Source organism: Colossoma macropomum, unplaced genomic scaffold (genome assembly GCF_904425465.1).
Source record: "Colossoma macropomum unplaced genomic scaffold, Colossoma_macropomum, whole genome shotgun sequence".
Classification (NCBI taxonomy): domain Eukaryota; kingdom Metazoa; phylum Chordata; class Actinopteri; order Characiformes; family Serrasalmidae; genus Colossoma; species Colossoma macropomum.
The window spans coordinates 24,975,105-25,003,038 of NW_023494810.1; the positions used below are offsets into that span (position 1 = coordinate 24,975,105).

Genomic DNA, 27,934 nt, shown 5'->3' on the forward strand with positions numbered 1-27,934 from the left:
TGTAATATAATTGTATTCTGCAGGATGATCAAGGCCCTGTCATATGTCCTCTGTTGTCTAAATGTCTTAACATTATAACAGCAATGTTTGTGCAAGTGGAGCACATACATCACCCTCAGCTCAACCCCCTTCTTCATCCATCGTTAGTTAGGACCAGTGGAAGACCAAAGTAAAATGTTTCTTAAAGATTTTAAGGTAAAATAAAAAAGCCAACAGTAATTTGTAGACAGTAGCCTGTTATACCATACAACCTACAGCCATCTGGATACTTGTGCACTGACCTGACAGTAATGTTGCCCTTTTAGATATTCTAATAAAACACTATTATTTATGACATTGGTCAAAGCTGATCAATCACACAGTGAGAAGCAAATTATTAATATTAGAACAATAAGGAGAGATGGACTATTTTAGTTGTATATTTAAAGAAAATTAGTATTTGCTTACAAACCCATTTATGCACGTTTATCCCCTACAACAGAAGAGTTTTCTATGCCTCTTTTTCTTATCATCTATTCTGCAACAAATTTTCTCTGGCCCTGTCACCCGTAACTTTTAGTGGCAGACCAAACACCAGGAAGGCAAGCTTAAAAAGACAGAACTGTGTCAGCATGATTGAGGCACACTTCAAGTAAATAAACTTTCTATCTCTCTCGCGCAGTTTCTCAACCTCTTTCACATCAAAGGTTCATTCCGTCTCACATTTCCGTACTATATTTCATCGGGAAGCTGTGGTCTGTATTCCCTGCATTATCCACACTGCTTCACACTCAAGTGTGAGTGACTCCACAAGGCTCAGGCCAAGAGTGCTAAGACCACTCTCACCTTGGCTATACATACACACAAATGCAAATCCCTTAAAGGGGGGTGGGGGTGGGAAATTTGAAAATAGGAATTTGACAGAAATCTCATATTTAAACAATGGAATAGAAAAGCCAAAACCAATATTTCAGTGCAAATCTAACATTAGTTTTTGTCTAACTAGACCCCACCAGTTTTGTCATTAGTGGAACCACATTTATTAGCTCCATTTCACATGCTTCAAGAACTCAGATCTGTCCCGGTCCTGCAAAATGACAGAAACTACATTATAGATTAGAAAAAAAGCCATGAGAATTATACAAGTGCATCTCTTTATTAACAATTAGACAAAGCCTTAAAACTAAGACCAGACGAACACTGATACGTGCAACACAGAAGAAGGAGGGAAGGAGTAGGGGGAACTAAGACCTTTGTTTAGTGCCACGACGACAGCCCTTATTCATACAGTAAAAACAACTACAGAAAAGAAAAACAAAATGCTTCCCATTGATTTGTAAAGACATCAAATGTCTGCCAACTCGTACTGTCAAAATGTTTTCTGTCAAAGTCTTTTGTCATTTCACACCAACAATACTGTTGTCAATGTTATGGAGATTTGTTCTTCCTGGATTGTAAATGAAAGCAGACTGACGAATTCATGGAGATGGATTAAAGTGCTAGATCAGAAATCGAGCGCTGAAGCAGCCCTGCTCAACCGCAAATAACCAACACAGCACACTGGTAGCTGACTGGCCACCAAACGGACATAACCACTTGGATAACTTTGCTATTCTCTGCTTGGTCCATTATTTCACACACAATCCATTTTTTTTAGAACTCTTTGAAACACCCTCTCACAGATGACAGCGCAAATTTGGGCAACCCTGTGGCTGCTTATGTGTGTGAGATGTCAAGTCGACTGGTTGTCTGTTGGTTTGTGTAGTCCAGGTACATCAGTCCCAATCTCAACAGTGACTCTCCTTTCCCCTGCGGTTTGTCAGACTCCAGGGACGAAACGGAGAGAAAGCTAAAGTCCTCCTTTAGACCAGCTGGACCGAAGCTGCCTGGAGATAGTCCTGCAGGAACTGGAGCGCCTCAGCATTCAGACTCGTACTCAGCATGGAGGGAACCTTCCGGAAAAAGAAGAATCAAATTAGAATTTGTGTAATAAAGAAACGCTAAAAATTAAAGTGTTTTTTTCCCCCACTTCAAATTCTTGAGAACAGACCTATACCAGTTGCAAACAGCCCAATTGTTTTTCTGGATGTATTTTCTGTAGCCTGGTTACCTTCATGCAGCATAAGGTGCATGCAGCAATTAGAAATAAATAAGTAAATAAAATTTTGGGGGCATTCTCACCCACCCAGGGCAGGCTGTAGACTGAGCTAGCAGAATTTTGGGGTTGCCTACAGCATCTCCTATCGGATCATGCTCCTTCTTGCCAGCAAAGGCCAGCTGGGAGAAAGCCGTCTGGTATCCCGGTGTGTCCTCAATGTCAATGAAATGCTCATCATCAGGGATACTGTCATCTTCAGGCAACTCAAACAAACCAATCAGAGCCTGGAGCACAAGAGGCCTACAACAAACGACATCAATTCCACCAATGTCAGAAAAATCTACAGATCATATTGATGATTAATCAATTATTTAGTCACTTTTTTATCTGGGCCACATTAAAAAAAAAAAAAGCTCCCGAGTGGTGCAACCGTCTAAGCATTGGCCCTATCATCAGGTGATCGCGAGTTCGATCCCTGGTGATGCTACAGCCATCCGTAGCCGGGAGTCCAGGAGAGCACAATTGGCCTCGCTCTCCCTGGGTGGGTAGGATGGCCCCTCCTTCTCCCCCCATCACTCAACGCGATGCTAGTCAGCGCAGGCGTCTGTTAGCTGACGTAACAGATCTGGCGGTTGGCGCTTTCCTCCGAGCGCGTTCGGCTGTCCAGTGACGTTGCGTGAGCGGCAGTTCGAAAAGAAGCGGTGGCTGTCAGCAATGTCACTAGCTAAGAAAAACTTAGATAGCTAAACGATCTCAAAATTGCTCTGAAAGGTTATGTTAGCAAATACAGTAACCTAGTTTAAGTTTTAGTGATACCACTTTCTTCCCTTCTAATACAGATACCTGATCCTTGAATATTGGCCGATACAACCTCTATTTACAACTCTATCCTAATTAGCTTATAAGTTTGGATATTCACACAGATCAACTATTTAAATATTTTATTTTAGTCACAGCTGTGTTCCTTGTCATGAATAAAATGTCTCCAAACCTGCCAACCTTGGGAAAATATTTTGTGCAGCACAATAGTGGGGGTGGGATTCCCCACCTCACTTAGCACACGGTCATTGCCCCACTCATCGCAATATCATCAAATCTTGGTACTCAACTTGGTCTGCTGCCCATGCACAACTGAATTCACAGGTCTCACCAGCTATTGGTGTAGTTTAGAGTGACAAAATCATAGTATTCTTTGTTGTCAAAATGCGTGCCTGCTACATAAAATGCATAAAGGTCAGCAGGTCTGCATATCATTGCCTCATGAGACGGGCAATCGGTATCAGTGTAACCCTATTAAGTTTATTGCCAGCACTGTTCTCACTGACGCAGTGAGAACATTAATCAGCCACAATCTAATTTTAATACAGACAATAGAACTCAAAGAAGCAGAATATTTACTTAGTAGAATATATACTTACTCTTTATGAACTTGGTGGTCTTGGAGCTCTGCAGTCTCTGGAACAGCAAGATGAAGATCTGTTTCCTATACTGAGTAATAGACTCCCTAAAACAGAGAATAAATATATGTAGTCACACAGCAATGGAGGTACTCAGTTGTGAAGTCTGAACCAAAAGGACATCGGAGTCGGTGTTGATCACTCACGGCGGCATATGCTCCACTATGCTGTTAAGCAGGTAGAAGCCCTGATGGTCGTTGGCCTTGGAAGCAATGAGCTTCTGGAACACTCCGAGCAGACCAGGCTGGAACAACAGCAGAGGTCAGTCTAATCCAGAGAACCACAGCACTGGAGCTGGGTGGCTACGGCTAATGTAGCTAACAAATAATGGAAGTTTATATCTCACCAATTAACGTCATGTAAACTCCATGTCTAAATCACACACTTGCCACAAACCACATTATATAATCTCAGTTAGACTTGCACATAAGTGTCTTTTGACATTGACCTCTACAAAAATAGACAAAATAAGTTGCACAGCTAAAAACAGTAGTAGAATCTTACCTGTTGATTTTATCTACACTGGAAGCCCAAATAAAACTTTCTACATTATAACTATATACACAACAGTACTACAGGTACTCACAATCTTGTCTGCAGCTGAGCTGGCGATTGTGGCTCCCCCTTTTTCCAGGTAGGCCTGCAGCAGCCGGACCAGTGGGGGGATGTTGCCTGTGCGTTCCCACAGAACAGGCTGCAGCAGGTGAGGGAACAGGGCCATATAGGAAGAGGGGATAGGGCTAGTGTGGATCTCTAGCAGCAGAGACATAACCTGGAACACGTATGGCACAAACTCTGGAGAGACAAAGAGAAATAGAGAGAGATAAATATGTAAAACTGGTTAAATAGGTTTATTTCAAACTGTTAAATCTGCATATCAGACTGATACTTGGTAATAACTGCTTTCATCTTAAAATGTAAACTGCTTGTTAGCTTACTTGAAGCTTCTTACCTTGCACATCGCTCTGGAGGATCTCTGTGAGGACAGGAAAGAGGGCCTCCTCAAAGCTGCCAACACTGACTGGGTTTGCCTTGCAGGTGATCCGGATGGACAGGCACAGTGACTCAAACAGGTAGTGGTTGAAATGTGGTTTGCTAGGATTCTGGAAAAACATACAGACACATCAAGACTTTGAAGGCTGCTTTTAATATTTACATGATTAACAAACCCTTAACAAACTCAATGGTATGTTTTATCTTCCTTTGTCCCTTTCTTCTTTCATCACATATGAAAATGGGTTTCACTAATAAATTAATCTTTTAAATAACAATTTAACTACAGTTTCATTGTTGAATGTTCCATCCTGCCTTTAGGATCAAGTCCTGCTTGGGAAGTGTCCCCTTTATTGGATGGCTGTTAATGTCTGTCCTGCCTGTGTGCCCACTGCCACAGCTAGAGACACGGACAACCAGTCTGGACACTGCATAGTTTTCTGAGTTATGTTGTACCAAAACAGCTACTGTTTTTTCTCAGGGTAGCATCCTCTGTTCACGCTACTTTAGTAAACGCAGAGATGTGATTGGCTCACCTTGCTGACAAGGAGGAGCTTCTGGGTGAGCTGGCCAATCAAAGTAGGGATGTAGGGCACAATGGTTTCCTGTAGGAGTAAGAAGCTTCTCATGATGGCTGTAAGAATAAAAAAGCTTCATAATGAATGCAAGACACTTTAACAATACACAGTACATTAAAATTCATAAAATTTAAAACCAACATTTTTATAATGTATTATGAAGAGGCACCTTTCATTATGTATTCATTCTCCGATGAGCCAGGTATCGCCATAGCATTGAATAGGTTATTGAGGAGCTGCTCAGTGAAAGGGGCAATCTCAGCAGCAGAGAGACTAATAAACAGAAAAGGAGAAGAAAATCAATTAGAAAATTAAATATTTAATTCACCAAATCATCGCTGTATCGAAAAAAGTACATTTTTTATAACACATTGCAGATTAACTGCATAGTGCAAAATAACTCACCAAGTCATATTTGACCTCTTGGCCTGTTGTAACCAGCAGATTCCAGATGGCTGTAACAAAACGAGGCAGGTAGGGCTCAAATTCCTCGTCATACTTCTGTGCATACAGCGCTGCATTATCACAAATCTGAGATTTCAGCAGCTCCAGGAGACCAGCCTCCTCCTCATCCTACAGCAGGGAAAACTGCAATCAGCTAATTTTTGAAAAAATTTTTGAAAAAAGGTTACCTTAAATGACATTACACCATATTATAAAAAAGCGACAAGTCCAGAATTACTTCAAAATTTACTGATCATTGATTGAATAGGTTTCTGTACACTCACATCAGTCTGTAAAGGTTTATTATCCAAGGTTAACAAATTGTGGAAATGTGTCATCCAAGTCTCCATGTTGTCCTCAAAAAATTCTGGAAGATCCTGGATAAAATGAAGAAAACATTAAAGAGAACACCAAGGTTACTATCCATTAAAACCATCAGTGTAGGGATATACTGTCATAAACAAAAGACAAGTCTGATCTTAACAGTTATCCTAAACTGCTTCACAATTAAAGGCACTTCACAAACACACTACGTATCCTAATGCCAACATAAGCAGATCCCATACCTGGAAGTTGAGACTGTAGAACAGCTTTGATATGAGTGTAAGGGAGGAGAAGAGAACTTTCAAGGCATTTACATCCATAGCATGAGTTTGACACAGGTCAATTGTGGCCTATGAGTGGAAACAGTAAGTTTCATTAGCATTTAAACACCAACTGAGCAGCTGAACTTGAAAAAACACTAACAAGGATAGTCTGGCTTTACCTTAAAAAGCTCAGTAAGAGGCTGGGTGAAAGTGTCCAACACCAACTTGATCTCCAGCCACAGCTCATTGGACTTGAACTCGTGCCGATATCTGAAGGACAAAAACCTTTAATGGGCGCTGTTCTACAGGAAAAATGACAGAAGCGTAAACCAAGGTATGTACCGATGTTGGAATTACTGGTCAGTGCTGATATAATGCAGCAATACATTTTGTATACAGACAAAACTAATCTTCACATGTAGAGTTATTAATACAGTAAAACCGATTAAATATAGGCATTTCAGCACTGTAGCATAGGATTACGTAAAAAAATGTCTGCTCCTCCAGTATACAATAAATGTGTCATCAAATATCTGTAATGTCTAAAATACTGGTTAAATCATAAGTATGTGCCAATACTGATATGACTGATATTGTACATCCCAACTTTTACCCATGACTTCTGGGGCCAAAGTACAAGAAATTTGATAGCAGCTGTAGATAAAAATATCTGTTCATATCTATTATATTAGTATAATATTATTACTAAAACAAAAGTGTGCAGCTTATGTGTAATATGTGGTTAATGTACACGAGCGGTTCACAAACCAGTCTTCAGGGACCCACAGACAGTCCACATTTTTTCTCCCAAACTAACTCACACCACACAGGCATAGAGGGTCCCTGAGGACCTCTCTGAGAACCACTGCTGTACAGAAGAGAAGCAAAAAAGTGGTCAGGGTTAAGTGTTTCAAAAATAATTCCGGTACCTGCTTCTGTATTTGCTCTGGGCTTGTTAGCATCAAATTTACAATGTTGGCTTTGATGGCGGTCCGGTCAGGATCTGAAATTTTGTTTGGTTCATCTTCAACCTAAGGAAGAGATGACACACATACCCAAAACAATCACTTCTTTATGTCTTCTAGATATTTTATGCCCTCTTTCAGAACAGAATCTGTAAAACCTAAACTTACTATACGCCAGTTCCTCTTAATGTAGTTCTTGAAGGTGACTGCAGCACAAACACGGATAACCTCATCCTGGGACTTCTCTAGTGCGGTCAGTAGCAAAAGTGGGTAGTTCTGATTTCCCTCCACTGACTCTAGAAACTTCTCAGCTGTAAATGAAGGACAAGAAGACACATTAACCCATGAAACAACCTTCACAAATTTTAAGCAAATGCAATATTGAGATAAAAGTTAAGGTAAAATCATACCTGGACGCCTGACAAGTGGATCCGGGTTTAGTGTTTTCCGCAAGTACTCAGTCAGAGTTTGGAGGTTGGCATCATTTAACTCCATGGTAGCTAAGGGATTTAAAAATAGGTACAAACTGAATGTTTTTCTTATGTACCAGAACAGCATAATGATAGCACTCGATGCAGTTCATTTATACAATCTAAGAAAGATCATTTACATCTAGCTCCATTTCCAACGCATACTTGGACAAATAACTTCAGTGTATCCTCATGAACGTGAAATGCAAGTTATGGCTTTGAGTTTTCCTGGAAACAGTTATATATTAGAATAATGCGCAAGTCTCTGTCTAACCGTCTGACTTCCTATTAAACTCACATTCAATTCGCTATTGTATTATGATCTCTGATACAAACTAAGCTAGTCAAATCTTAAAAGGGACCTCTGCTGATTTCACACCAAACCACTGATTGACGCTGTTTACTTCTCAAAGACGGGACTATGCTAAAATTCTGAAAAATGGGTGGAATTCTCCTTTGCGTTACTCAGTTAACCGGCTTCAAGCAGTTACCAGTACTAATGATACGCCAAGTGGCAATTTAACTTCGACTGGTGGAGAAAATACTCTGATATTTCGCAAACTTAAGCCCACTGGAAGCTAGCTAGGCCTGTAGCTAACAGCTCCCTCGCATTAGTGAGGGGGTTTTAATGCCCATCCTCGGGGCTGCTTCACACCACAGTAGCAGGCCGCCAGGCTATCGTTTAAACTCGGCTAGCTTACACGCTAACAAGCTACACTAGCTAAGGATGACCAGACTTTTTTCCCCAGCAGATCGACCCTGTTGACTGCTTTGTATTCTTAAGCCAAATTTTCTGATGCACCAATTATCATGCTTTTTAGAAATATTGGTGCTATTGTGTCCCTAACTGTTGTCCCAACTCTCATTAGGCTGCTGCATGCTCTGAGTTGAAGAATGTAGCTGGAACACACCGGTGGACTTAATATGGAGACATGCAAAGGTATCTTTCTGATTAAGCTCTATAACCAGTATCAGTGTTTTGAAAGTTCAATGTCCAGTCGGGAGCTCTAACCCGTGTTCCTTGTTCTAGGACCACTCTGGATATAACGTCCCATCTGAAGTCACCAGATGCCGTGTTGGGCAAATGAACTTGTTTTGATGGTTTAGTAACTGTCGATCATGTAGAGGAAAGCAACAAGTCATATCTGGTTCATGTCTTGCATGGTGTGGATTACTAACAACTGCAGTTCACTTCTGTTCAGTCAAAGGTGCTGTGTAAAGACTTGCAGAGTTCAGTTAAGAACTAAATTTAAATTGTAAAATTTACAAACTCCAGTTTCTCCAAGCTGAAGTGTGTTTATTGTAAATGCTCATGGAAACGTCTTATTTGCTCTGTGAAAGAATAAAACACTCTGAAGGATTTGGTTCTTTAATCGTCGTTTTTACTTTGTTTTTAATGCTTTTTCCATAAAATTTGAACTGCAGCAAAGAAATTTAACTTTTTTTTTTTTTTTAGGTAAAACTACAGTTTTGTAACAGCATGAATGACAATTTAAGTAAAAAATTCCATAATTTGTAGTAAAAAGTCCTTTAAAACCCTAAATGGAATAGGAATGTGGACTAGAAAGGCAGGCTTGCTGCTTTACTACACTTGTCCACGATGTTTAATGAGTTTGAATATAGAGATGACAGTACTAAGGATTTGTTTCTACAGCAAGAACAAAGTCAGCACATAATTTTTGACCAAAGCCAGTTTGTATCTTGAGACATTTGTTCATTTATAAATGTCATGGTTACAGTGCAGGGGAGTAAATCCTTACTGAAGTGGGGCATGTACCAAATGACAAGCACATTAAAAGCTGACTGCTCAGTTTTATCTGTCCAGAGATCAGATATGAATTGGGTTGCAAAGCAGATACAAATGTTGGTTGAACAAATCTGACCTGGAGAAACAAGTTGTATCCTAGATTGTGTGTTTAAAACGTTTTTAGAGATGTTCTTAGAAAGGCCGGGTGGAAGAGTTCTTGGGGTCCATAGTTTGACGTGAATCGTAGGCTGTATTATGTATTAGGTGGCTTTGCTCCTGAACAGGTTGAGAAGGATTGGTGACTGCTGTCCCATCAGGGGCACTGCTGTTCCTGGTCTTCAAGCACAAATAAATGGTGAGGAAAATGACCAACACTAGGCCTACAGCCAGTGCTATGACCACTCCAAGGCACCAACATTGACTGCTCTCTGCAGGGGAAAACAGAAACAAGCTGTTCACGAATGCATAGTTGTAAGCAATGAGAATGAATAGGCAACTGTCTGAAATGGTTAGTTCAAAATCTTTGTTTTCCAAGAATTGGTTTAATTACCCCCACATAAAGGTTTACATCGTTCCCTTGATTTTCCTTCGACTTTCAGCAGGACAGCACGTGGTTGTCCTTCACGGAATTCCTCATGGATGCTGCACAGATACAATCCTGCATTTGAGTGGCGAACCGAAGCAATGTGGAGGGAGAGATCACCATCTGGAAAGGCTTCTTGTGACAGAACAAATCTGTCTTCAAAGCCTTCACCAGTAGCCATGGTCCCTTTCCAGCGATTGTACAGCAGAACCTTTTGGCCATCTTTCTTCCACTGTACGTCTTTGGCATCCCGCCGAGTGTCTCCATAGCATGGGAGGGTTATGTTCTCCAGCGCAAGAGCCGTCACGACTGTAGGAACTGAGGGACAAAGAAACTTAAGATTTCATATTATTCCTGTAGTAAATGCTAGACTTCCAAAGTGGCAACTGGCCTGTTCTAGCTTCTGCTGTATTGACTTCGTTTATAGTAGGTAACTACTATAAGGCATTTTTCTTCTTGCTGAAAATAGATTAAAAATCCTAATGGAAGGAGAACTTACCGAAAACCTTCAGTTTTACTTCAGCTATTCTTCCATCACAGCTGCACCTGTAGGAGCCAATGTCATTGTAGACGACGGACCTGATCAGCAGGGAGATGTTTCCTCTTGTTGTGTTTCCTTGGAAAGCAAATCTTTTCTGAAAGCGATTTTCAACCACGCATGTTCCATTGTGACAGTGAGCAACGTCGGCTTCAGTAGGGATGAAGATGGTCCACTTGGCATCACCAGGGCACACAATTCCACATGGGAGAGTCACAGGATCATCGACTACTGCGTCAATGGCAGTGAAAGCGTGAGACTTGAATACCAAGAGGAAAACTGCAACAGCACAAACACAGAAGAAAAACCAATCAGTGATTGCTATTATTTCACTTTATCATTTAAAAGGTCTAAGAGGATAGATTTAATATGCATTAAAGACAAAAAAGAGTAGACTTACTGATTAAGAGAACTCCTACTCGCAAACAGACCTTCATTGTGTTATATTAAAACAGTGAACCTACAAAGATGAAATCTGCGTTATTACAAGTTTATTATATGTTGTATCTGAATAGAACAACAAAAGGTAACACTTTACTGTAGGGTACTGTTTCTAAGGCTACATGTCACCTACATAAGCTTGTCATGACAACTGACATAATCCTACATAAATGTTTAGAAATGCCTATTCCAATAGGTGTCATCTGTCATAAAGGCTACTTTGGCTAACTTTGATCAAAGTTGGCAAATGTAACCTTTATAGCAATTGATGTCTATTGGAGTAAGCATTTATGTAGGGTTATGTCAGTTGTCATGACAAAGTGACATGTAGCCTCATGAACAGTACTCTACAATAAATTGTTACCCAAAAAACCTGACTCTGGAGGAAAATGTAAACTGTTTCCATGTTGCACTACAGTCATGGGAAAAAAACACTGTAGGTAGGTGCACAAGGAGTTCAGTTTGATTGGCCCCTGTGACTCAAAGAGCATTGCACCAGTTTTGACTGTTGAGTTAACTCACACCACACAAACATCATGACTGCAGTGACAGTAGCACAAAGCACCTGCATTTCTTTAGTGCCCAGGAGTTTCAGGTATCTTTTCAAGCTAGCCTGAATGCTGTCCTTGAACACACGAAGTTGGTGGATAGGCTTCAGAAAAAGCTTTGTGTGTTTTTTTCCTTTCCACCCTGCCTGCATCATTCTGTAAGCTTGTGTTATTATTTGCTGGCATTTTTAATTTGCCTTACTTAAATTTTCACATGCTGTATACAAATTTTTGTGCGCTCATGCCTAGGGGTGGGGTGTCCCGAGTTTTGCAGAGATAGAGGAGAAGGGTTAAGTGTTGGGGCTACATGGCCGTCCAAACTGAAGTTTTTCAGAGGCACATCAGAGCCTGGGCACACTCCAAACTACAACGGCGTTTAGGGCCACTGTTAATAAAAATAAAAATAGTAGAATAGTACAATAAAGTCGTAATATTTCGAGAAAAAAGTCGTAATATTTGGAGGACAAAGTGGGCTAACTGTAGGGGGCTGCCACAACGCGTTGGGGTCTTGGTTGCTGTACTGGCGCTGGAGTTCCACTCACTCCTGTCTCTGTGGGTCATTTTGATTATCATTCTCACTGTCTGTGAAACTTCATGGCCTCTCTGAACGGCACGGAGATGTAGCCACTGATAGCCGTGTAGACGGTCAGCGTCTGCGATTCTCCTTCAACAAAACAGACAGTTTCCCTGCCTTCCCTTTGCAAAGCCTTTGGCCACATTGTGACTCTTCCTGGTATTAATGCCACTTTAATGTCGTAATTCTACGACTTTTTTCTCGACATATTCTGACTTTTTTCTCGAAATATTACTTTTTTTCTCGGACTAGTACGACTTTCATTCTCGAAACAGTACAACTTTATTCTCGAAGTCTACTATTTTTGTTTTTATTAACAGTGGCCCTAAACGCCGTGGTAGATTACTGCTATGAGAGAATACAACGTTATACAAAACGAACTTCCTCCAGATACAGACTTTCTGTGCGAGACTGTGTTTTACGCGATGATAAAGGAGTAAAAACTTCATTATTCTCATCCAGAACATCCAAAACAAGATGACTTCGTTCAGTCAGCAATCACGTTTACAGCAGGTGCGTCACTCCCACAGCGACCACTCCGTCAAATGGTTTTAAAGACTTACCGAGTGCAGAGCTGTTTAAGCAACAGGTTTCAAAAGGTCTCGAAGTCTAAATCTTCTTGCCAAAGTTTTAAAGCAGACCCGGTTCTCCACAAGTTCTCTGGTTAAAGCACAGACAGCAGGTCGCTTCCTTGTCCAGCTCAGAGCTCTGATTGGTCCAGATGTGATGACGTTCCTGCCGCTGACAGCAGTTAGTTAGTTTTTATTTATATATATATATATATATATATATATATATATATATATATATATATATATATATATATATATATATATATATATATATATATATCTCCTATGTTGTGTGCCTAGGTGTCAATGACTTTCTGATTCTAGCAGTATCTGAGCTTAGGACCGGCTTTCTCTCTAACCTATTGGTAACTAGCGAAGATACTCTCTGGATAGACAAAGCACTTTTTGTAAGTCGCTCTGGATAAGAGCGTCTGCTAAATGAGGTAAATGTAAATGTTAAATGTGTGCCATGTTTTGCTCATAATAAAAAAATAAATAAAACTATGCGCAGGTGACCAGCATGTCCAGTGTGCCCTATTACCTTTTACTTCTTCCAACCACACTGTGGTTTCAGAATTGCTATCACTTTTGCTATAATAAATGATTTATCTCATTTCAAGTTAAACTTTATGAGCTCTTACGTGGTCTGTCCTTCTTTCTTATTCCACTGGTGTGTACATGTCAAATGACAGAACCCTTACTCACCCATCACCTTTAGAAAGATAGAGAACTCAAGCCACAAGAAATAAGGAGTTGTCTTCTTTAATCCAACAGTAACAATAATAAGTAGATACATTCCTGCAAATATATTCCTGAAAAAAAACATTTTTTTTCCATTAGCTCCAATTAAGAAGTTTTAACAAATGAAGAAATGACCTACCAGTCTGGAAAGACTTCATGCAACTGCAGAGAAGCCAAGCAGTTTAATCGGCATGCCTGCTGTGGAGGTGACAACTGCTAAGCGAAATGGCATGTGATCTTGCTTTTGAGCTTTACTTCACATTTCCTTTAAACCATTCACTAGCAAGGAACTATGACCAACAGTCTACAGTTTAACTCTGCATGTAATTCAGATCGATTTATTCTGAGCTGTTCTGGAGAAGCAATAAAGAATGACCTGACAATATCATGCACCTTCACAAAACAGAAAAGACCCAAACAAAATAAAAAATCACAGGTCTTTCAGATTTCATTTACTGTTAGTCATCTAGCACAGCACACAAAACAACTCCCATATATACACAACTGCGCAAATCCACACAAGCAACCCAGTGAAACCTTCTCAACCAGTGTTTAATCCTGCTACTGAGGAACACCTACATCAACCTACACCAAGAAGCAAGAGGTTTGCATGAAATAGGTCAATTAGACATTTATTATACAGCTCCAGCAAGGTGTGCAGACATAGGAATTCACTAATGAGCATGCAAAGAAAAAAAAAAAATACTTTTTAGATATAACTAGTCTCATCCATGTTTAAGTCATCAGTGGTACCGTGTACGTATATATATATAATTTTTTTTTTTTTTATCTAGTTGTTGTTTTTTTTTTTGTTATGTATCTTTTGAACAGAAAGCCTGTCCTTTACCTTGTGGGAATTTCATGATGAAAAGAGCAATAGAAACTCTCCAAAAAGACTAGGAATAAACCCTGTTTACATTCGCTTGGGTTAAAAACTAAGAATGTTTTTGCCCTCTCCTGTAAAGTTACTATTTTGAAGATACATCTTTTTCTTGGGCCAGCATCGATACATTATCAGGTCCATTTTAGATGCTCCAAGAACTCCAATCATCCTGATCCCAAGAATTTTTTTATAACCTTGGTATCACAACACTTAAACTAATTACAGATCCAGATACACTAAGGTTTTGCATTTATTCCCCATTCACGGTGGATGTTACACTCGTCTAAATATCATCTTTAGCTTCTCAGCTATGCAAACATATTGCTTAAGGTCACAAAATCTACACCATTTAATTCAGAATCACAGTACCTTCTGTTCACCTCTGAGCAGGTCACACCAGTCCAAAACACTACTGTCTCACTGTCACGTTTGACATTAAGGTTTATGTAGAAGCACAAGACAACAAATCTAAAAGAGGAGGAAAAAAAAAACTGCCATGAGAATTATACAAGTGCATCTCTTTATTAACAATTAGACAAGGCCTTAAAACCAAGACCGGACGAAGACAAAGCACTGATACATGCAACAAAAAAAAGGAAAAGGAGGGAATGGAGGCAGGGGCAGAGAATGGATGGGAAGGGGAGAAAAACTAAGAGCTTTGTTTTTAGTGCCACGACGACAGCCCTTATTCATACAGTAAAAACTACAGACTGCTTCCCATTGATTTGTAAAGACATCAAATGTCTGCCAACTCGTACTGTCAAAACGTTTTCTGTCAAAGTCTTTTGTCATTTCACACCAACAATACTGTTGTCAATGTTATGGAGATTTGTTCTTCCTGGATTGTAAATGCCAGCCGACTGACAAATTCATGGAGAGGGATTAAAGCGCTAGATCAGAAATCGAGTGCTGAAGCAGCCCTGCTCAACCGCAAATAACCAACACAGCACACTGGTAGCTGACTGGGCACCAAACGGACATAACCACTTGGATAACTTTGCTATTCTCTGCTTGGTCCATTATTTCACACACAATCCATTTTTTTAGAACTCTTTAAAACACCCTCTCACAGATGACAGCGCAAATTTGGGCAACCCTGTGGCTGCTTATGTGTGTGAGATGTCAAGTCGACTGGTTGTCTGTTGGTTTGTGTAGTCCAGGTACATCAGTCCCAATCTCAACAGTGACTCTCCTTTCCCCTGTGGTTTGTCAGACTCCAGGGACGAAACGGAGAGAAAGCTAAAGTCCTCCTTTAGACCAGCTGGACCGAAGCTGCCTGGAGATAGCCCTGCAGGAACTGGAGCGCCTCAGCATTCAGACTCGTACTCAGCATGGAGGGAACCTTCCGGAAAAAGAAGAATCAAATTAGAATTTGTGTAATAAAGAAACGCTAAAAATTAAAGTGTATTTTTTCCCCCCACTTCAAATTCTTGAGAAAAGATCCACACTTTACAGTTGCAAACAGCCAAAATGTTATTCTGGATGTATTTTCTGTAGCCTGGTTACCTTTATGCAGCATAAGATACAGCAGCACGCAGTAATAATTTAAAAAAATAATCATAATAAAAACTTGGGGCATTCTCACCCTCCCAGGGCAGGCTGTAGACAGTTTGTGCAGAGACTGAGCTAGCAGAATTTTGGGGTTGCTGACAGCATCTCCTATCGGATCATGCTCCTTCTTGCCAGCAAAGGCCAGCTGGGAGAAAGCCGTCTGGTATCCCGGTGTGTCCTCAATGTCAATGAAATGCTCATCATCAGGGATACTGTCATCTTCAGGCAACTCAAACAAACCAATCAGAGCCTGGAGCACAAGAGGCCTACAACAAACGACATCAATTCCACCAATGTCAGAAAAATCTGCAGATTATTTTGATGATTCATCAATTTAGTCAGTGTTTAAACTGGGCCACATTACACTCCAATGTCAAGCAGGCTGGACCAAAACACACACAACAACAACTTTAGTATGCCAACATTAACAGCTCTTCATTAATCAGTCAGTTTTTCATTTACATGAAAAGTACATTTTTAATTAACTAACTGATCAAATAAATCCCCTACAAAACCTTATACAGTGAGATTTAAGTTAGTCAGTGTAATGTTAGATGCAACCAACATTTAGTTTTCTATACAATGTCCTTTATCATACCACGAACACAAAAGTTTGCATACATGTGAACAAAGTGTTATTTAACGTCAATGTAAATGAGAGCTCAGTCATGTGTAACCTGAGCTATCAGCAAGGTCACTAGCTAAGCCAAGAAAAACTTAGCTAAATGATCTCAACATTGCTCTGAAAGGTTATTTATTAAAATGAATGTTAGCAAATACAGTAACCTAGATGAAGTTTTAGGGATGCACAGATACCCCTTTTTCCCCCCCTTCCAAAACAGATACAGATAACTGATCCACAAATACTGGCCATAGAGTACCAATACTCTCTCTATTTACAACTTTATCTTAACTAGCTTTTAAGTTCAGATATGTACACAGTTCAACTTTGTAAAATATTTTATTTGGGCAAAACTGTGTCAGTAATAAAACATATCCAGACCTGCCAACCTTAGCTTAACAGCTAAAAAATAAATAAATAAATAAAAAATAAAAAAGCACACCCCCACTTCGCTTAGCACACAGTCATTTCCCCACTTGTTGCCATATCATCAAACTTGGTTATTCAATACGGTCTGCTGCTCTCTCCCCTGTGTCTTCCTCATCTGACGTCATGTTTATTTTAACTTTAAGGTGCACCCAGCAAGAGGCAAAAAATGGACAGAAATGACTGTCTGCTGAGCTAAGGAGATCTGTTTGATTTTGATTTTGCACCTTAATGTTGTATAGTCACTGAATAATACACTGTGTCTTACCAGAGTTTGGTGTATTCAGTGTCCATCATGGCTGGGCACTCAGTCAGGACCTTTGTGATGCCCACTGCACAGATCTTCTTCTCTACCTGCCCAGATACTTTCTGCACTTCTGGGATCACTATCTTCTCCAACACCATGCCAAACATCCTGCCAATTTAATAAATAATGAATATGTGAAATTTAAAACACACTGACCCTCTTTTTACAGATACAATTTTAACTATGCACAAATCTGGTCAAACTCTCCCCATAAGTTTTACTGAAATGTGTATTTCACTTCTTTATATCTGCTGAAGATAAACAATCTGCTGGCAGCTGTATCAGTATTTTCATGTGCTAGTTCCATCATCTGTTGGTATTGTCATGAGTTATACAGAACTAACACAACGCTACCAATACCATCAAATTAGGAAAATCCCTGAAGATTCATACTTACTTTGGCTGGATGTCATCAAATATCTCCTGCAAAGCAATAGCCCCGTATTTCACACAGTAGAGGTTGATGAAGACTAAGAAACCTGTGAAGTCAGAGGCAAAAGGCAGGGTCATTAATCAGCCTGGTTGAAAACAAACAGACAGACAATCTAATTCAATACAGACCACAGAACTCAAAGAAACAGAATACAGAAACAGAAAGTGTTTCACTCCACACTTACTCTTTATGAACTTGGTGGTCTTGGAGCTCTGCAGTCTCTGGAACAGCAAGATGAAGATCTGTTTCCTATACTGAGTAATAGACTCCCTAAAACAGAGAATAAATATATGTAGTCACACAGCAATGAAGGTACTCAGTTGTGAAGTCTGAACCAAAAGGACATCAGAGTCGGTGTTGATCACTCACGGCGGCATATGCTCCACTATGCTGTTAAGCAGGTAGAAGCCCTGATGGTCGTTGGCCTTGGAAGCAATGAGCTTCTGGAACACTCCGAGCAGACCAGGCTGGAACAACAGCAGAGGTCAGTCTAATCCAGAGAACCACAGCACTGGAGCTAGGTGGCTACGGCTAATGTAGCTAACAAATAATGGAAGTTTATGCCTCACCAATTAACGTCATGTAAACTCCATGTCTAAATCACACACTTGCCACAAACCACATTATATAATCTCAGTTAGACTTGCACATAAGTGTCTTTTGACATTGACCTCTACAAAAATAGACAAAATAAGTTGCACAGCTAAAAACAGTAGTAGAATCTTACCTGTTGATTTTATCTACACTGGAAGCCCAAATAAAACTTTCTACATTATAACTATATACAACAGTACTACAGGTACTCACAATCTTGTCTGCAGCTGAGCTGGCGATTGTGGCTCCCCCTTTTTCCAGGTAGGCCTGCAGCAGCCGGACCAGTGGGGGGATGTTGCCTGTGCGTTCCCACAGAACAGGCTGCAGCAGGTGAGGGAACAGGGCCATATAGGAAGAGGGGATAGGGCTAGTGTGGATCTCTAGCAGCAGAGACATAACCTGGAACACGTATGGCACAAACTCTGGAGAGACAAAGAGAAACAGAGAGAGATAAATATGTAAAACTGGTTAAATAGGTTTATTTCAAACTGTTAAATCTGCATATTAGACTGATACTTGGTAATAACTGCTTTCATCTTAAAATGTAAACTGCTTGTTAGCTTACTTGAAGCTTCTTACCTTGCACATCGCTCTGGAGGATCTCTGTGAAGACAGGAAAGAGGGCCTCCTCAAAGCTGCCAACACTGACTGGGTTTGCCTTGCAGGTGATCCGGATGGACAGGCACAGTGACTCAAACAGGTAGTGGTTGAAATGTGGTTTGCTAGGATTCTGGAAAAACAGACACATCAAGACTTTGAAGGCTGCTTTTAATATTTACATGATTAACAAACCCTTAACAAACTCAAATGGTATGTTTTATCTTCCTTTGTCCCTTTCTTCTTTCATCACATATGAAAATGGGTTTCACTAATAAATTATTCTTTTAAATAACAATTTAACTACAATTTCATTGTTGAATGTTCCATCCTGCCTTTAGGATCAAGTCCCGCTTGGGAAGTGTCCCCTTTATTGGATGGCTGTTAATGTCTGTCCTGCCTGTGTGCCCACTGCCACAGCTAGAGACATGGACAACCAGTCTGGACACTGCACAGTTTTCTGAGTTATGTTGTACCAAAACAGCTACTGTTTTTTCTCAGGGTAGCATCCTCTGTTCAAGCTACTTTAATAGAAAGCAGAGTTGTGATTGGCTCACCTTGCTGACAAGGAGGAGCTTCTGGGTGAGCTGGCCAATCAAAGTAGGGATGTAGGGCACAATGGTTTCCTGTAGGAGTGAGAAGCTTCTCATGATGGCTGTAAGAATAAAAAAGCTTCATAATGAATGCAAGACACTTTAACAATACATAGTACATTAAAATTCATAAAATTTAAAACCAACATTTTTATAATGTATTATGAAGAGGCACCTTTCATTATGTATTCATTCTCCGATGAGCCAGGTATCGCCATAGCATTGAATAGGTTATTGAGGAGCTGCTCAGTGAAAGGGGCAATCTCAGCAGCAGAGAGACTAATAAACAGAAAAGGAGAAGAAAACCAATTAGAAAATTAAATATTTAATTCACCAAATCATCGCTGTATCAGTACATTTTTTATAACACACTGCAGATTAACTGCATACTGCAGAGACAAACACACATGGCTACATGACACACAGCAGGAAGAAAGGAGCTGGACTCACAGTGTGGAGTTGTTGGATCCCCTCATTGTAAAGAGACGCTCTAAGGCATGAGCAGCATATGTGTGCTGCACTGTGCTCTCTGCCCGTAGGTGAGCCACCAGTAGAGGCACTGTCTCTAGCAGCTGCTCCTTGGGAAGCTGAGACCAGAACACATGCAGTTGTGCGTTATGACAGCAACTAAAGGAGCATGTTTCACCAAGGCTTTACACTAAGCTACACATTTTACAGCAAAACTCTTAATAGGTCTAACACTTTGCGTCCTCTAGTTATCATGGCCTGTCATGACTACTAGATGTGTCTAGTACAGGGAGAAACAAAGTGAAAGAACACATGGACAAGAGCGGAGGAGCTCACCTGGCTTCTGAAGGTCATAACATACTTGATGGCATCTGCTTTCAGGACTGGAAATTCATTCACTGTGAACAGAAAAGAAAAGCTATTGCACCATCTGTAGTGATTGAGCAATTAAAGCTGTGTAGAAAACAGCCATGACAAAAAGTTCAGCCTTTTACCATTGGGAGACCTCAGGTCTGTTAGAATGTGGTTCACAAAGAACTCCGATAAGTTCACTAACTCATTGGCTTGCGTGATCCCATGCTGCATGACAGAAGCAAAGGCAAAGATGTAGCAAGCCATACCTTATCTTTATGAAAGAATTCAACACAATGCACATTTCTGTCAAGTGGTACTATTTCATACAATCCGATGCTTAAATCAAAGGACACAGATAAACCCTAACCTTCTGTGTCTGGGCCTTGGAGGCCAGGGATGTGACTAGGTAGATAGCTGCATCCTTATGCTTCCAGTTCACTGCAGGGTTCTTGGCATACTCTGTAAGCATGGAGTTAACATAACCAGAGAAAATGGCTGTCACAGGGCCCTCGAAGAACCTGCACAGGCCTCTCACAAGATCACATGCAGCTCGCCGCCTTGTGTCAATGTCTGCAGGGGGCAAACACAGTTTAAGAATCATAAGTACAGTGTTACCAAATGGAATTGGTGTTTTGACAGCCAGTGAAAACAAAAACAGCTTACATCCAAATAATTCCTAAATAAATAAATAAAATATCTTAAATGAATCTCTTACACTTAATGTGTAAAAGATGTAACATATCTAAATGACATATTCAGTTTCTTCTTATTGCCATAGAAACACAGTTTTGTTACCTGAGCCTTCAAGGTCTCTTATTATATACTCCTCTGAATTATCCTCAAATGCTTCTTCATCTGCACCTGCACACAAGTTGTAAAAATCACATGAGTGTGATATGGCTTTGTTTGAATCCCTGTTTTTAAAATAAAAGGGCCACTAAAACTTTTTGTATAACTTTTGACATTAAAATTGGATTTACTGAAAGGTTATACAAAAGAAAAAAAAAAACTGAACCAAAGAAGTATGGAACGGTTAACGGCCTGTGTAGTTTTTCGTTGGAGAAGCTCAAATAATGTTGGCATATTAAAAAGCCAGACAAAAATGACAAATCACGTCTAAATCGCTTTATGACAAAAGAAAAGAATCAGATCTGAAATTCTACACGCACTTCTGAACTCCATGTTGGGGACGATGACCTTTTCACAGATGCTGGTTAGTGTATTCTGGTCTTCAAACAGATGCTTGTAGTGTGGCCTTTCACACACTGATGCCAGGAACTGAATGGCATTGCTCACCAGCTAGGAAAGCCAAAAAGGAATCAATGAGACCATTTCATGCCCTATTTAGAGCACTTCAGAAACAAACAACGCACTTTAATTTTAAGTTAAAATCACATTTCAAATGAATTTTTAATTTTAAAATGTACATGCCAAATTTTTAAAAACACAGTGAATATACAAAAATGACTGCACGTTGCATTGAATAGTATTATAATTAATTCTAACATTACAAAAATCAATCCTGTTGAAACACCTCCTTCAGAATGATGCACTGATGCAGTCAAAACACAAATGTATCCACTATGATTTTATTTGTGAATTCTACAAAAAGGACTAGATGAAGATGCCAAACACTGGTCCTGGAACAGTGGCATTGTATAGCCACACTGAAATTTGTAAGTTGTAACTTTACTCTGGAAAGTTCATCTGAATGTGTCAGCTTCTTCTGATAAACTGAAGAGATGATTTACCAAACTGAGCAATAACTTGTCGATTCAAAAAAGGGTAGCTGATTCAACTGCATAGACAATTTCTGAAAGTGTATTGGAAATCCCCACATACCAGAAGATCTGAAGGCCTGCGCAAAACTGGCCAATCTAAAACTATATTTTAGGCTACCAGAGAGTAACTCACCAAGTCATATTTGACCTCTTGGCCTGTTGTAACCAGCAGGTTCCAGATGGCTGTAACAAAACGAGGCAGGTAGGGCTGAAATTCCTCGTCATACTTCTGTGCATACAGCGCTGCATTATCACAAATCTGAGATTTCAGCAGCTCCAGGAGACCAGCCTCCTCCTCATCCTACAGCAGGGAAAACTGCAATCAGCTAATTTTTCTATCATGACATTACCAAAACTTTGGAAGAAAAAAAAAAAAAACCTTTTTGAAAAAAGGTTACCTTAAATGAAATTACACCATATAAAAAAGTGACAGGTCCAGAATTACTTTAAAATGTACTGATCATTGATTGAATAGGTTTCTGTACACTCACATCAGTCTGTAGAAGTTTATTATCCAAGGTTAACAAATTGTGGAAATGTGTCATCCAAGTCTCCATGTTGTCCTCAAAAAATTCTGGAAGATCCTGGACAAAACGCAGAAAACATTATAGAGAACACCAAGGCTACTATGTTACCCTAAACTGCTTCACAATTAAAGGCACTTCACAAACACACTACGTATCCTAATGCCAACATAAGCAGATCCCATACCTGGAAGTTGAGACTGTAAAACAGCTTTGATATGAGTGTAAGGGAGGAGAAGAGAACTTTCAAGGCATTTACATCCGTAGCATGAGTTTGACACAGGTCAATTGTGGCCTATGAGTGGAAACAGTAAGTTTCATTAGCATTTAAACACCAACTGAGCAGCTAAACTTGAAAAAAACACTAACAAGGATAGTCTGGCTTTACCTTAAAAAGCTCAGTAAGAGGCTGGGCGAAAGTGTCCAACACCAACTTGATCTCCAGCCACAGCTCATTGGACTTGAACTCGTGCCGATATCTGAAGGACAAAAACCTTTAACGGATGCTGTTCCACAAAGTAACTCACATTAGCCAATAACGGGTTGTTATTAAAAATGTTAAGTGTGCTGGTCTACAGGAAAAATGACAGAAGCTGGCAAGCGTAAGGTATGTACCGATGTGGAATTACTGGTCGGTGCTGATATAATGCAGCAATACATTTTGTATACAGACAAAAGTAATCTTCACATGTAGAGTTATTAATACAGTAAAACCGATTAAATATAGGCATTTCAGCACTGTAGCATAGGATTACGTAAAAAAATGTCTGCTCCTCCAGTATACAATAAATGTGTCATCAGATATCTGTAATGTCTAAAATACTGGTTAAATCATAATTATGTGCCAATACTGATATGACTGATATTGTGCATCCCAACTTTTACCCATGACTTCTGGGGCCAAAGTACAAGAAATTTCATAGCAGCTGTAGATAAAAATATCTGTTCATATCTATTATATTAGTATAATATTTTTACTAAAACAAAAGTGTGCAGCTTAATCTCAAGGGGCCAAAACCTTTTAAAAAGTGAATGAGCTGTGCGGAGAACCCCATTGATGATGTGGAAGTCTCCACTCTGGAAACGTGTCACCATCTCCGTCAGGAGGTCGGGCCACTTCTGTGGGAAGTCTTCTCGTCCAATGATGCTGATTGCATCGCTCAACTGGGCAACAAAAACAAAGTCAAAGCTACAGCAACTTACAGTGAAAGATTTGTAAAGACGTTAAATAGACCTTCTAAAAATGTACATCTACAAGTAAAATTCTGAAGTATGGCTTTCAAAAGTTTTAAGAGTTAGACAGTAGTGCTGTGGAGGTAATATGTGGTTAATGTACACCAGTGTTCACAAACCAGGGACCCACAGACAGCCCACATTTTTTCTCCCAAACCAACTCACAACACATAGGCATAGAGGGTCCCTGAGGACCTCTCTGAGAACCACTGCTGTACAGAAGAGAAGCAAAAAAGTGGTCAGGGTTAAGTGTTTCAAAAATAATTCCGGTACCTGCTTCTGTATTTGCTCTGGGCTTGTTAGCATCAAATTTACAATGTTGGCTTTGATGGCTGTCCGGTCAGGATCTGAAATTTTGTTTGGTTCATCTTCAACCTAAGGAAGAGATGACACACATACCCAAAACAATCACTTCTTTATGTCTTCTAGATATTTTATGCCCTTTTTTAGAACAGAATCTGTAAAACCTAAACTTACTATACGCCAGTTCCTCTTAATGTAGTTCTTGAAGGTGACTGCAGCACAGACACGGATAACCTCATCCTGGGACTTCTCTAGTGTGGTCAGTAGCAAAAGTGGGTAGTTCTGATTTCCCTCCACTGACTCTAGAAACTTCTCAGCTGTAAATGAAGGACAAGAAGACACATTAACCCATGAAACAACCTTCACAAATTTTAAGCAAATGCAATATTGAGATAAAAGTTAAGGTAAAATCATACCTGGACGCCTGACAAGTGGATCCGGGTTTAGTGTTTTCCGCAAGTACTCAGTCAGAGTTTGGAGGTTGGCATCATTTAACTCCATGGTAGCTAAGGGATTTAAAAATAGGTACAAACTGAATGTTTTTCTTATGTACCGGAACAGCATAATGATAGCACTCGATGCAGTTCATTTATACAATCTAAGAAAGATCATTTACATCAAGCTCCATTTCCAACGCATACTTGGACAAATAACTTCAGTGTATCCTCATGAACGTGAAATGCAAGTTATGGCTTTGAGTTTTCCTGGAAACAGTTATATATTAGAATAATGCGCAAGTCTCTGTCTAACCGTCCGACTTCCTATTAAATTCACATTCAATTTGCTATTGTATTATGACCTCTGATACAAACTAAGCTAGTCAAATCTTAAAAGGGACCTCTGCTGATTTCACACCAAACCACTGATTGACGCTGTTTACTTCTCAAAGACGGGACTATGCTAAAATTCTGAAAAATGGGTGGAATTCTCCTTTACGTTACTCAGTTAACCGGCTTCAAACAGTCACCAGTTACGCCAAGTGGCAATGTAACTTCGACTGGTGGAGAAAATACTCTGATATTTCGCAAACTTAAGCCCACTGGAAGCTAGCTAGGCCTGTAGCTAACAGCTCCCTCGCATTAGTGAGGGGGTTTTAATGCCCATCCTCGGGGCTGCTTCACACCACAGTAGCAGGCCGCCAGGCTAACGTTTAAACTCGGCTAACTTACACGCTAACAAGCTTCGCTAGAAGACATTGCAAGGTGTAGGCTAAACACAGTTAACACTTAAGTTACATTGAACGCTGAGAGTTTTTGTTGTTTGAATCATAACTGCACCGAATCGCTAAAATAGCGCCAAGTATCGGGTTAACCAGCTAAGCCAAAAACTCCTTAGCAACCCGGCGTGCTAAGCGCCAAGCTAAAGGGCTAGCTCGCTACGCTAGCTAGCAGGCTAGAATAAGGAAGTTTTGTTGCCCCTCAGTTTAAAAACGGTACAGTTAATTCAGATTTGATAGCTCGGCACTTCATCCAGTCGAAATATTTAATAAGACGCAATGAGAAGAGTTCGCTAACGAACTGCTGCTAACAAACGGCTCCACTGTCCGTTAGTCAGACTAGCTAGCTTAGCTGAGCGTCTACAGCATGGTTTTACTCGTAACGACACATTAAACACTCGGGGAGCTCTGAGAGGTGAAATTACTGAATGCGCTAATTTCTTTGACCAGGTACACAAACTATAAAACAGAAAACCAGCCTTAACTCACCCCGTGCTTTTCGTTGAAGTGCTGTAACGACCGGCGGCCAGATGTGATGAGAACTTCACCCGCTTTCAAACGTCTCAAACAACTGCGCGGTCACGACTCGGCGCATGCGCAGCGGCGTCTGGTACAGCCCAGCAAAGCGCCCCCCCCTTTTACCATTAAAGTCATTCAAATCAGTGGTCGGCGAAGTACACAAACCATGTACTTGAGTTAAAGTAGAGATGCACAAGGTAAAATATTACTCTACAGTAAAAGTAGAAGTTCCTCCCTTTAGACCTCCACTTGAGTAAAAGTACAAAAGTGTTTGCCTTCAAATGTACTTAAGTATCAAAAGTAAAAGTACTAAAAGACTAATTATGGCTCTAATGTCCTATTACTGTTTTTGTAACAAGACTCTTGCTTCATTAACTCATTTTAGGTGAAAATACTCCAGTGTCACTCTTGGTAAACCAATCTTTCAATAGAATGTCATTAATTAGTCTGATACTGAAAATTATCATAAGAACAAAACACTGAAGGCAAACAATTTCCATTAGAACCAGTAGAACCAAGTGGCTATGAAAAAACTTTTTGCAAACAAGCAAAGTTTCAGTTTAAGATTTATTTGCAACTTAGTTACAAGTTTAAGTTTAATAAAAACCTGCTTTAAACACAGGTTAACAAATGAGTTTTCCTTTACTATATTGCATCTGTAGGTCTCTGTTCATAAACATAAACTAGCAAAAACAAATTTACTATAAAATGAAATAGTGCTTAATGCTTCTTTCGTTTTGACATTAGGTTTTTATGCACAAAAAAGCCAAAAGGAACGACAGATTTTGCGTAATGTAGTGGAGTAAAAAGTGAGATATTTGACTTTGAAATGTAGTGGAGCGAAAGTAAAAAGTCACCAAAAATGGAAATACTTCAGTAAAAATACACAAAAAACTACTTAAGTACAGTAACAAATTACATTTACTTAGTTACTGTCCACCACTGATTCAAATGTAAATGAACAATCTGACATAAAGTGCTGTGCAAAAGTCAGAGACCAGACCATTCTTTCATTTATTTAATGTCCAGTCAAAACGGCCATTAAGTACAAGCTATTCATTTTTCAGCATTAAAAAACCCACAAAACATTATGAGAAAACTACACAAAAGCTTCAAACACTAATTTATCTGTATTTACTGTATTTTTCTCAGTATTCAGTGTGTCCTTCCTTTGCCTTCATCAAACAGCTTTCATTCTTTTTTGGAGACTTGCTTTCTGAAATTGGCAGGGGTATTTATACATGCTTCTTGTAGTAAATCTCCAAAGTTCAGTCTTAGAAGTTGGTTGCATTTTCTGCCTCCCGCAATCGCAGTAATCTCAGTTACTAATTTTGTGATATCTATCCATAAAAGCTTACTCCACATCTCTGATGTCCAGTTTTAGTATTCTAGAGCAAATGTTCTTCTTTTTTGTCTATTTCGTTTTCTCAGCAATGTCTTATTGATAGCTACGCATCCTTTCAGGCCCGTGCTGTTCAGTTGTCTTCTTGCAGCGAAAGTATGGACATTTTTTGGTGGTCTACAAGGTCTTGCATGGTTTTTAGGAGTCCGGTTTTCTCTATGTCAGTTGTGGAAGCTCATTTTTTGGCTTATTTTCCAATTTAACAGGAACTGAAATAGATGAAAGGGTGGTCTCTGACTTTTGCACAGTACTGTAATTTACTGACCTTCACTATTCACCATTTGTGGTGGAGGGAATAAAATAGCATGTCTTGATCTATAATTTAACCTCACTAAGGTAATTCATTTTTATAACACAACCAATATAGGGCCAGGCCTAGCAAAACCTCTGCTTTTTGCAAAAGCCTATTCAGTTATCTCAGCAAATTACGGGGTTGACTAAGGATGGCAGTCGTCCCAGATGATAGTATGATAGATTTCCTAGATTAGTTTTGCTTAGTAGTCCTGCTATGAAAAATAAAAAAACAATACAAGTGTAATTTGGAACTAAACGGAAAATCACTTAGCATTATACATGATATAAATCTATATAATGTTGCCACAACATTATCTGGCTAGCAAATTCAGGGTAACAAGTGCTCTAAACTGTTCTAATCTTTCCTCCACTGAAGAGCTTATTAACTATGGCAGATTCTCATTGAAAGATTTCATGAATTATGCATGTCCTGTATAATATTTCTTTTCCAGTCATGTTGAAATGAAGCTGCTCTTCTGTGGTTAGATCCTACTGTGTAAGTAATAGAACCAGCCCTTT

General features: G+C 39.7%; 1 protein-coding gene, 1 non-coding gene and 1 pseudogene across 3 annotated transcripts; 1 reads left to right on the top strand and 2 right to left on the bottom strand.

Moving 5' to 3' along the window:
• Positions 1-1,211: 1,211 nt before the first annotated feature.
• LOC118800032 lies at positions 1,212-12,702 on the bottom strand (annotated as a pseudogene).
• On the top strand, positions 8,292-8,371 carry LOC118800079. Its single transcript, XR_005006165.1, has one exon. It is a non-coding gene; the product is annotated as a small nucleolar SNORD12/SNORD106 (small nucleolar RNA).
• A 2,004-nt stretch (positions 12,703-14,706) lies between the features above and the next one.
• On the bottom strand, positions 14,707-25,799 carry cse1l (CSE1 chromosome segregation 1-like (yeast)). Of its 2 annotated transcripts, XM_036559654.1 has the most exons (25): positions 25,690-25,799; positions 24,401-24,490; positions 24,159-24,301; positions 23,955-24,056; positions 23,467-23,612; positions 22,837-22,927; positions 22,636-22,743; positions 22,416-22,508; positions 22,058-22,225; positions 21,313-21,442; positions 20,939-21,004; positions 20,511-20,713; positions 20,284-20,368; positions 20,126-20,187; positions 19,772-19,908; positions 19,497-19,600; positions 19,286-19,383; positions 18,711-18,861; positions 18,345-18,553; positions 17,907-18,004; positions 17,722-17,807; positions 17,502-17,583; positions 17,066-17,212; positions 15,784-16,015; positions 14,707-15,540 (listed from the first exon to the last, which is right to left on the bottom strand). In XM_036559654.1, the coding sequence occupies exons 2-25, from the start codon at positions 24,483-24,485 to the stop codon at positions 15,451-15,453; spliced, it is 2,916 nt and encodes a 971-aa protein (XP_036415547.1). In that variant the 5' UTR covers positions 24,486-24,490; positions 25,690-25,799; the 3' UTR covers positions 14,707-15,450. The 2 variants fall into 2 exon arrangements, with proteins under 2 accessions (XP_036415547.1, XP_036415548.1); XM_036559655.1 differs by lacking the exons at positions 14,707-15,540; positions 17,066-17,212; positions 17,502-17,583 and having other exon boundaries at positions 15,788-16,015.
• Between the last annotated feature and the right edge of the window lie 2,135 nt (positions 25,800-27,934).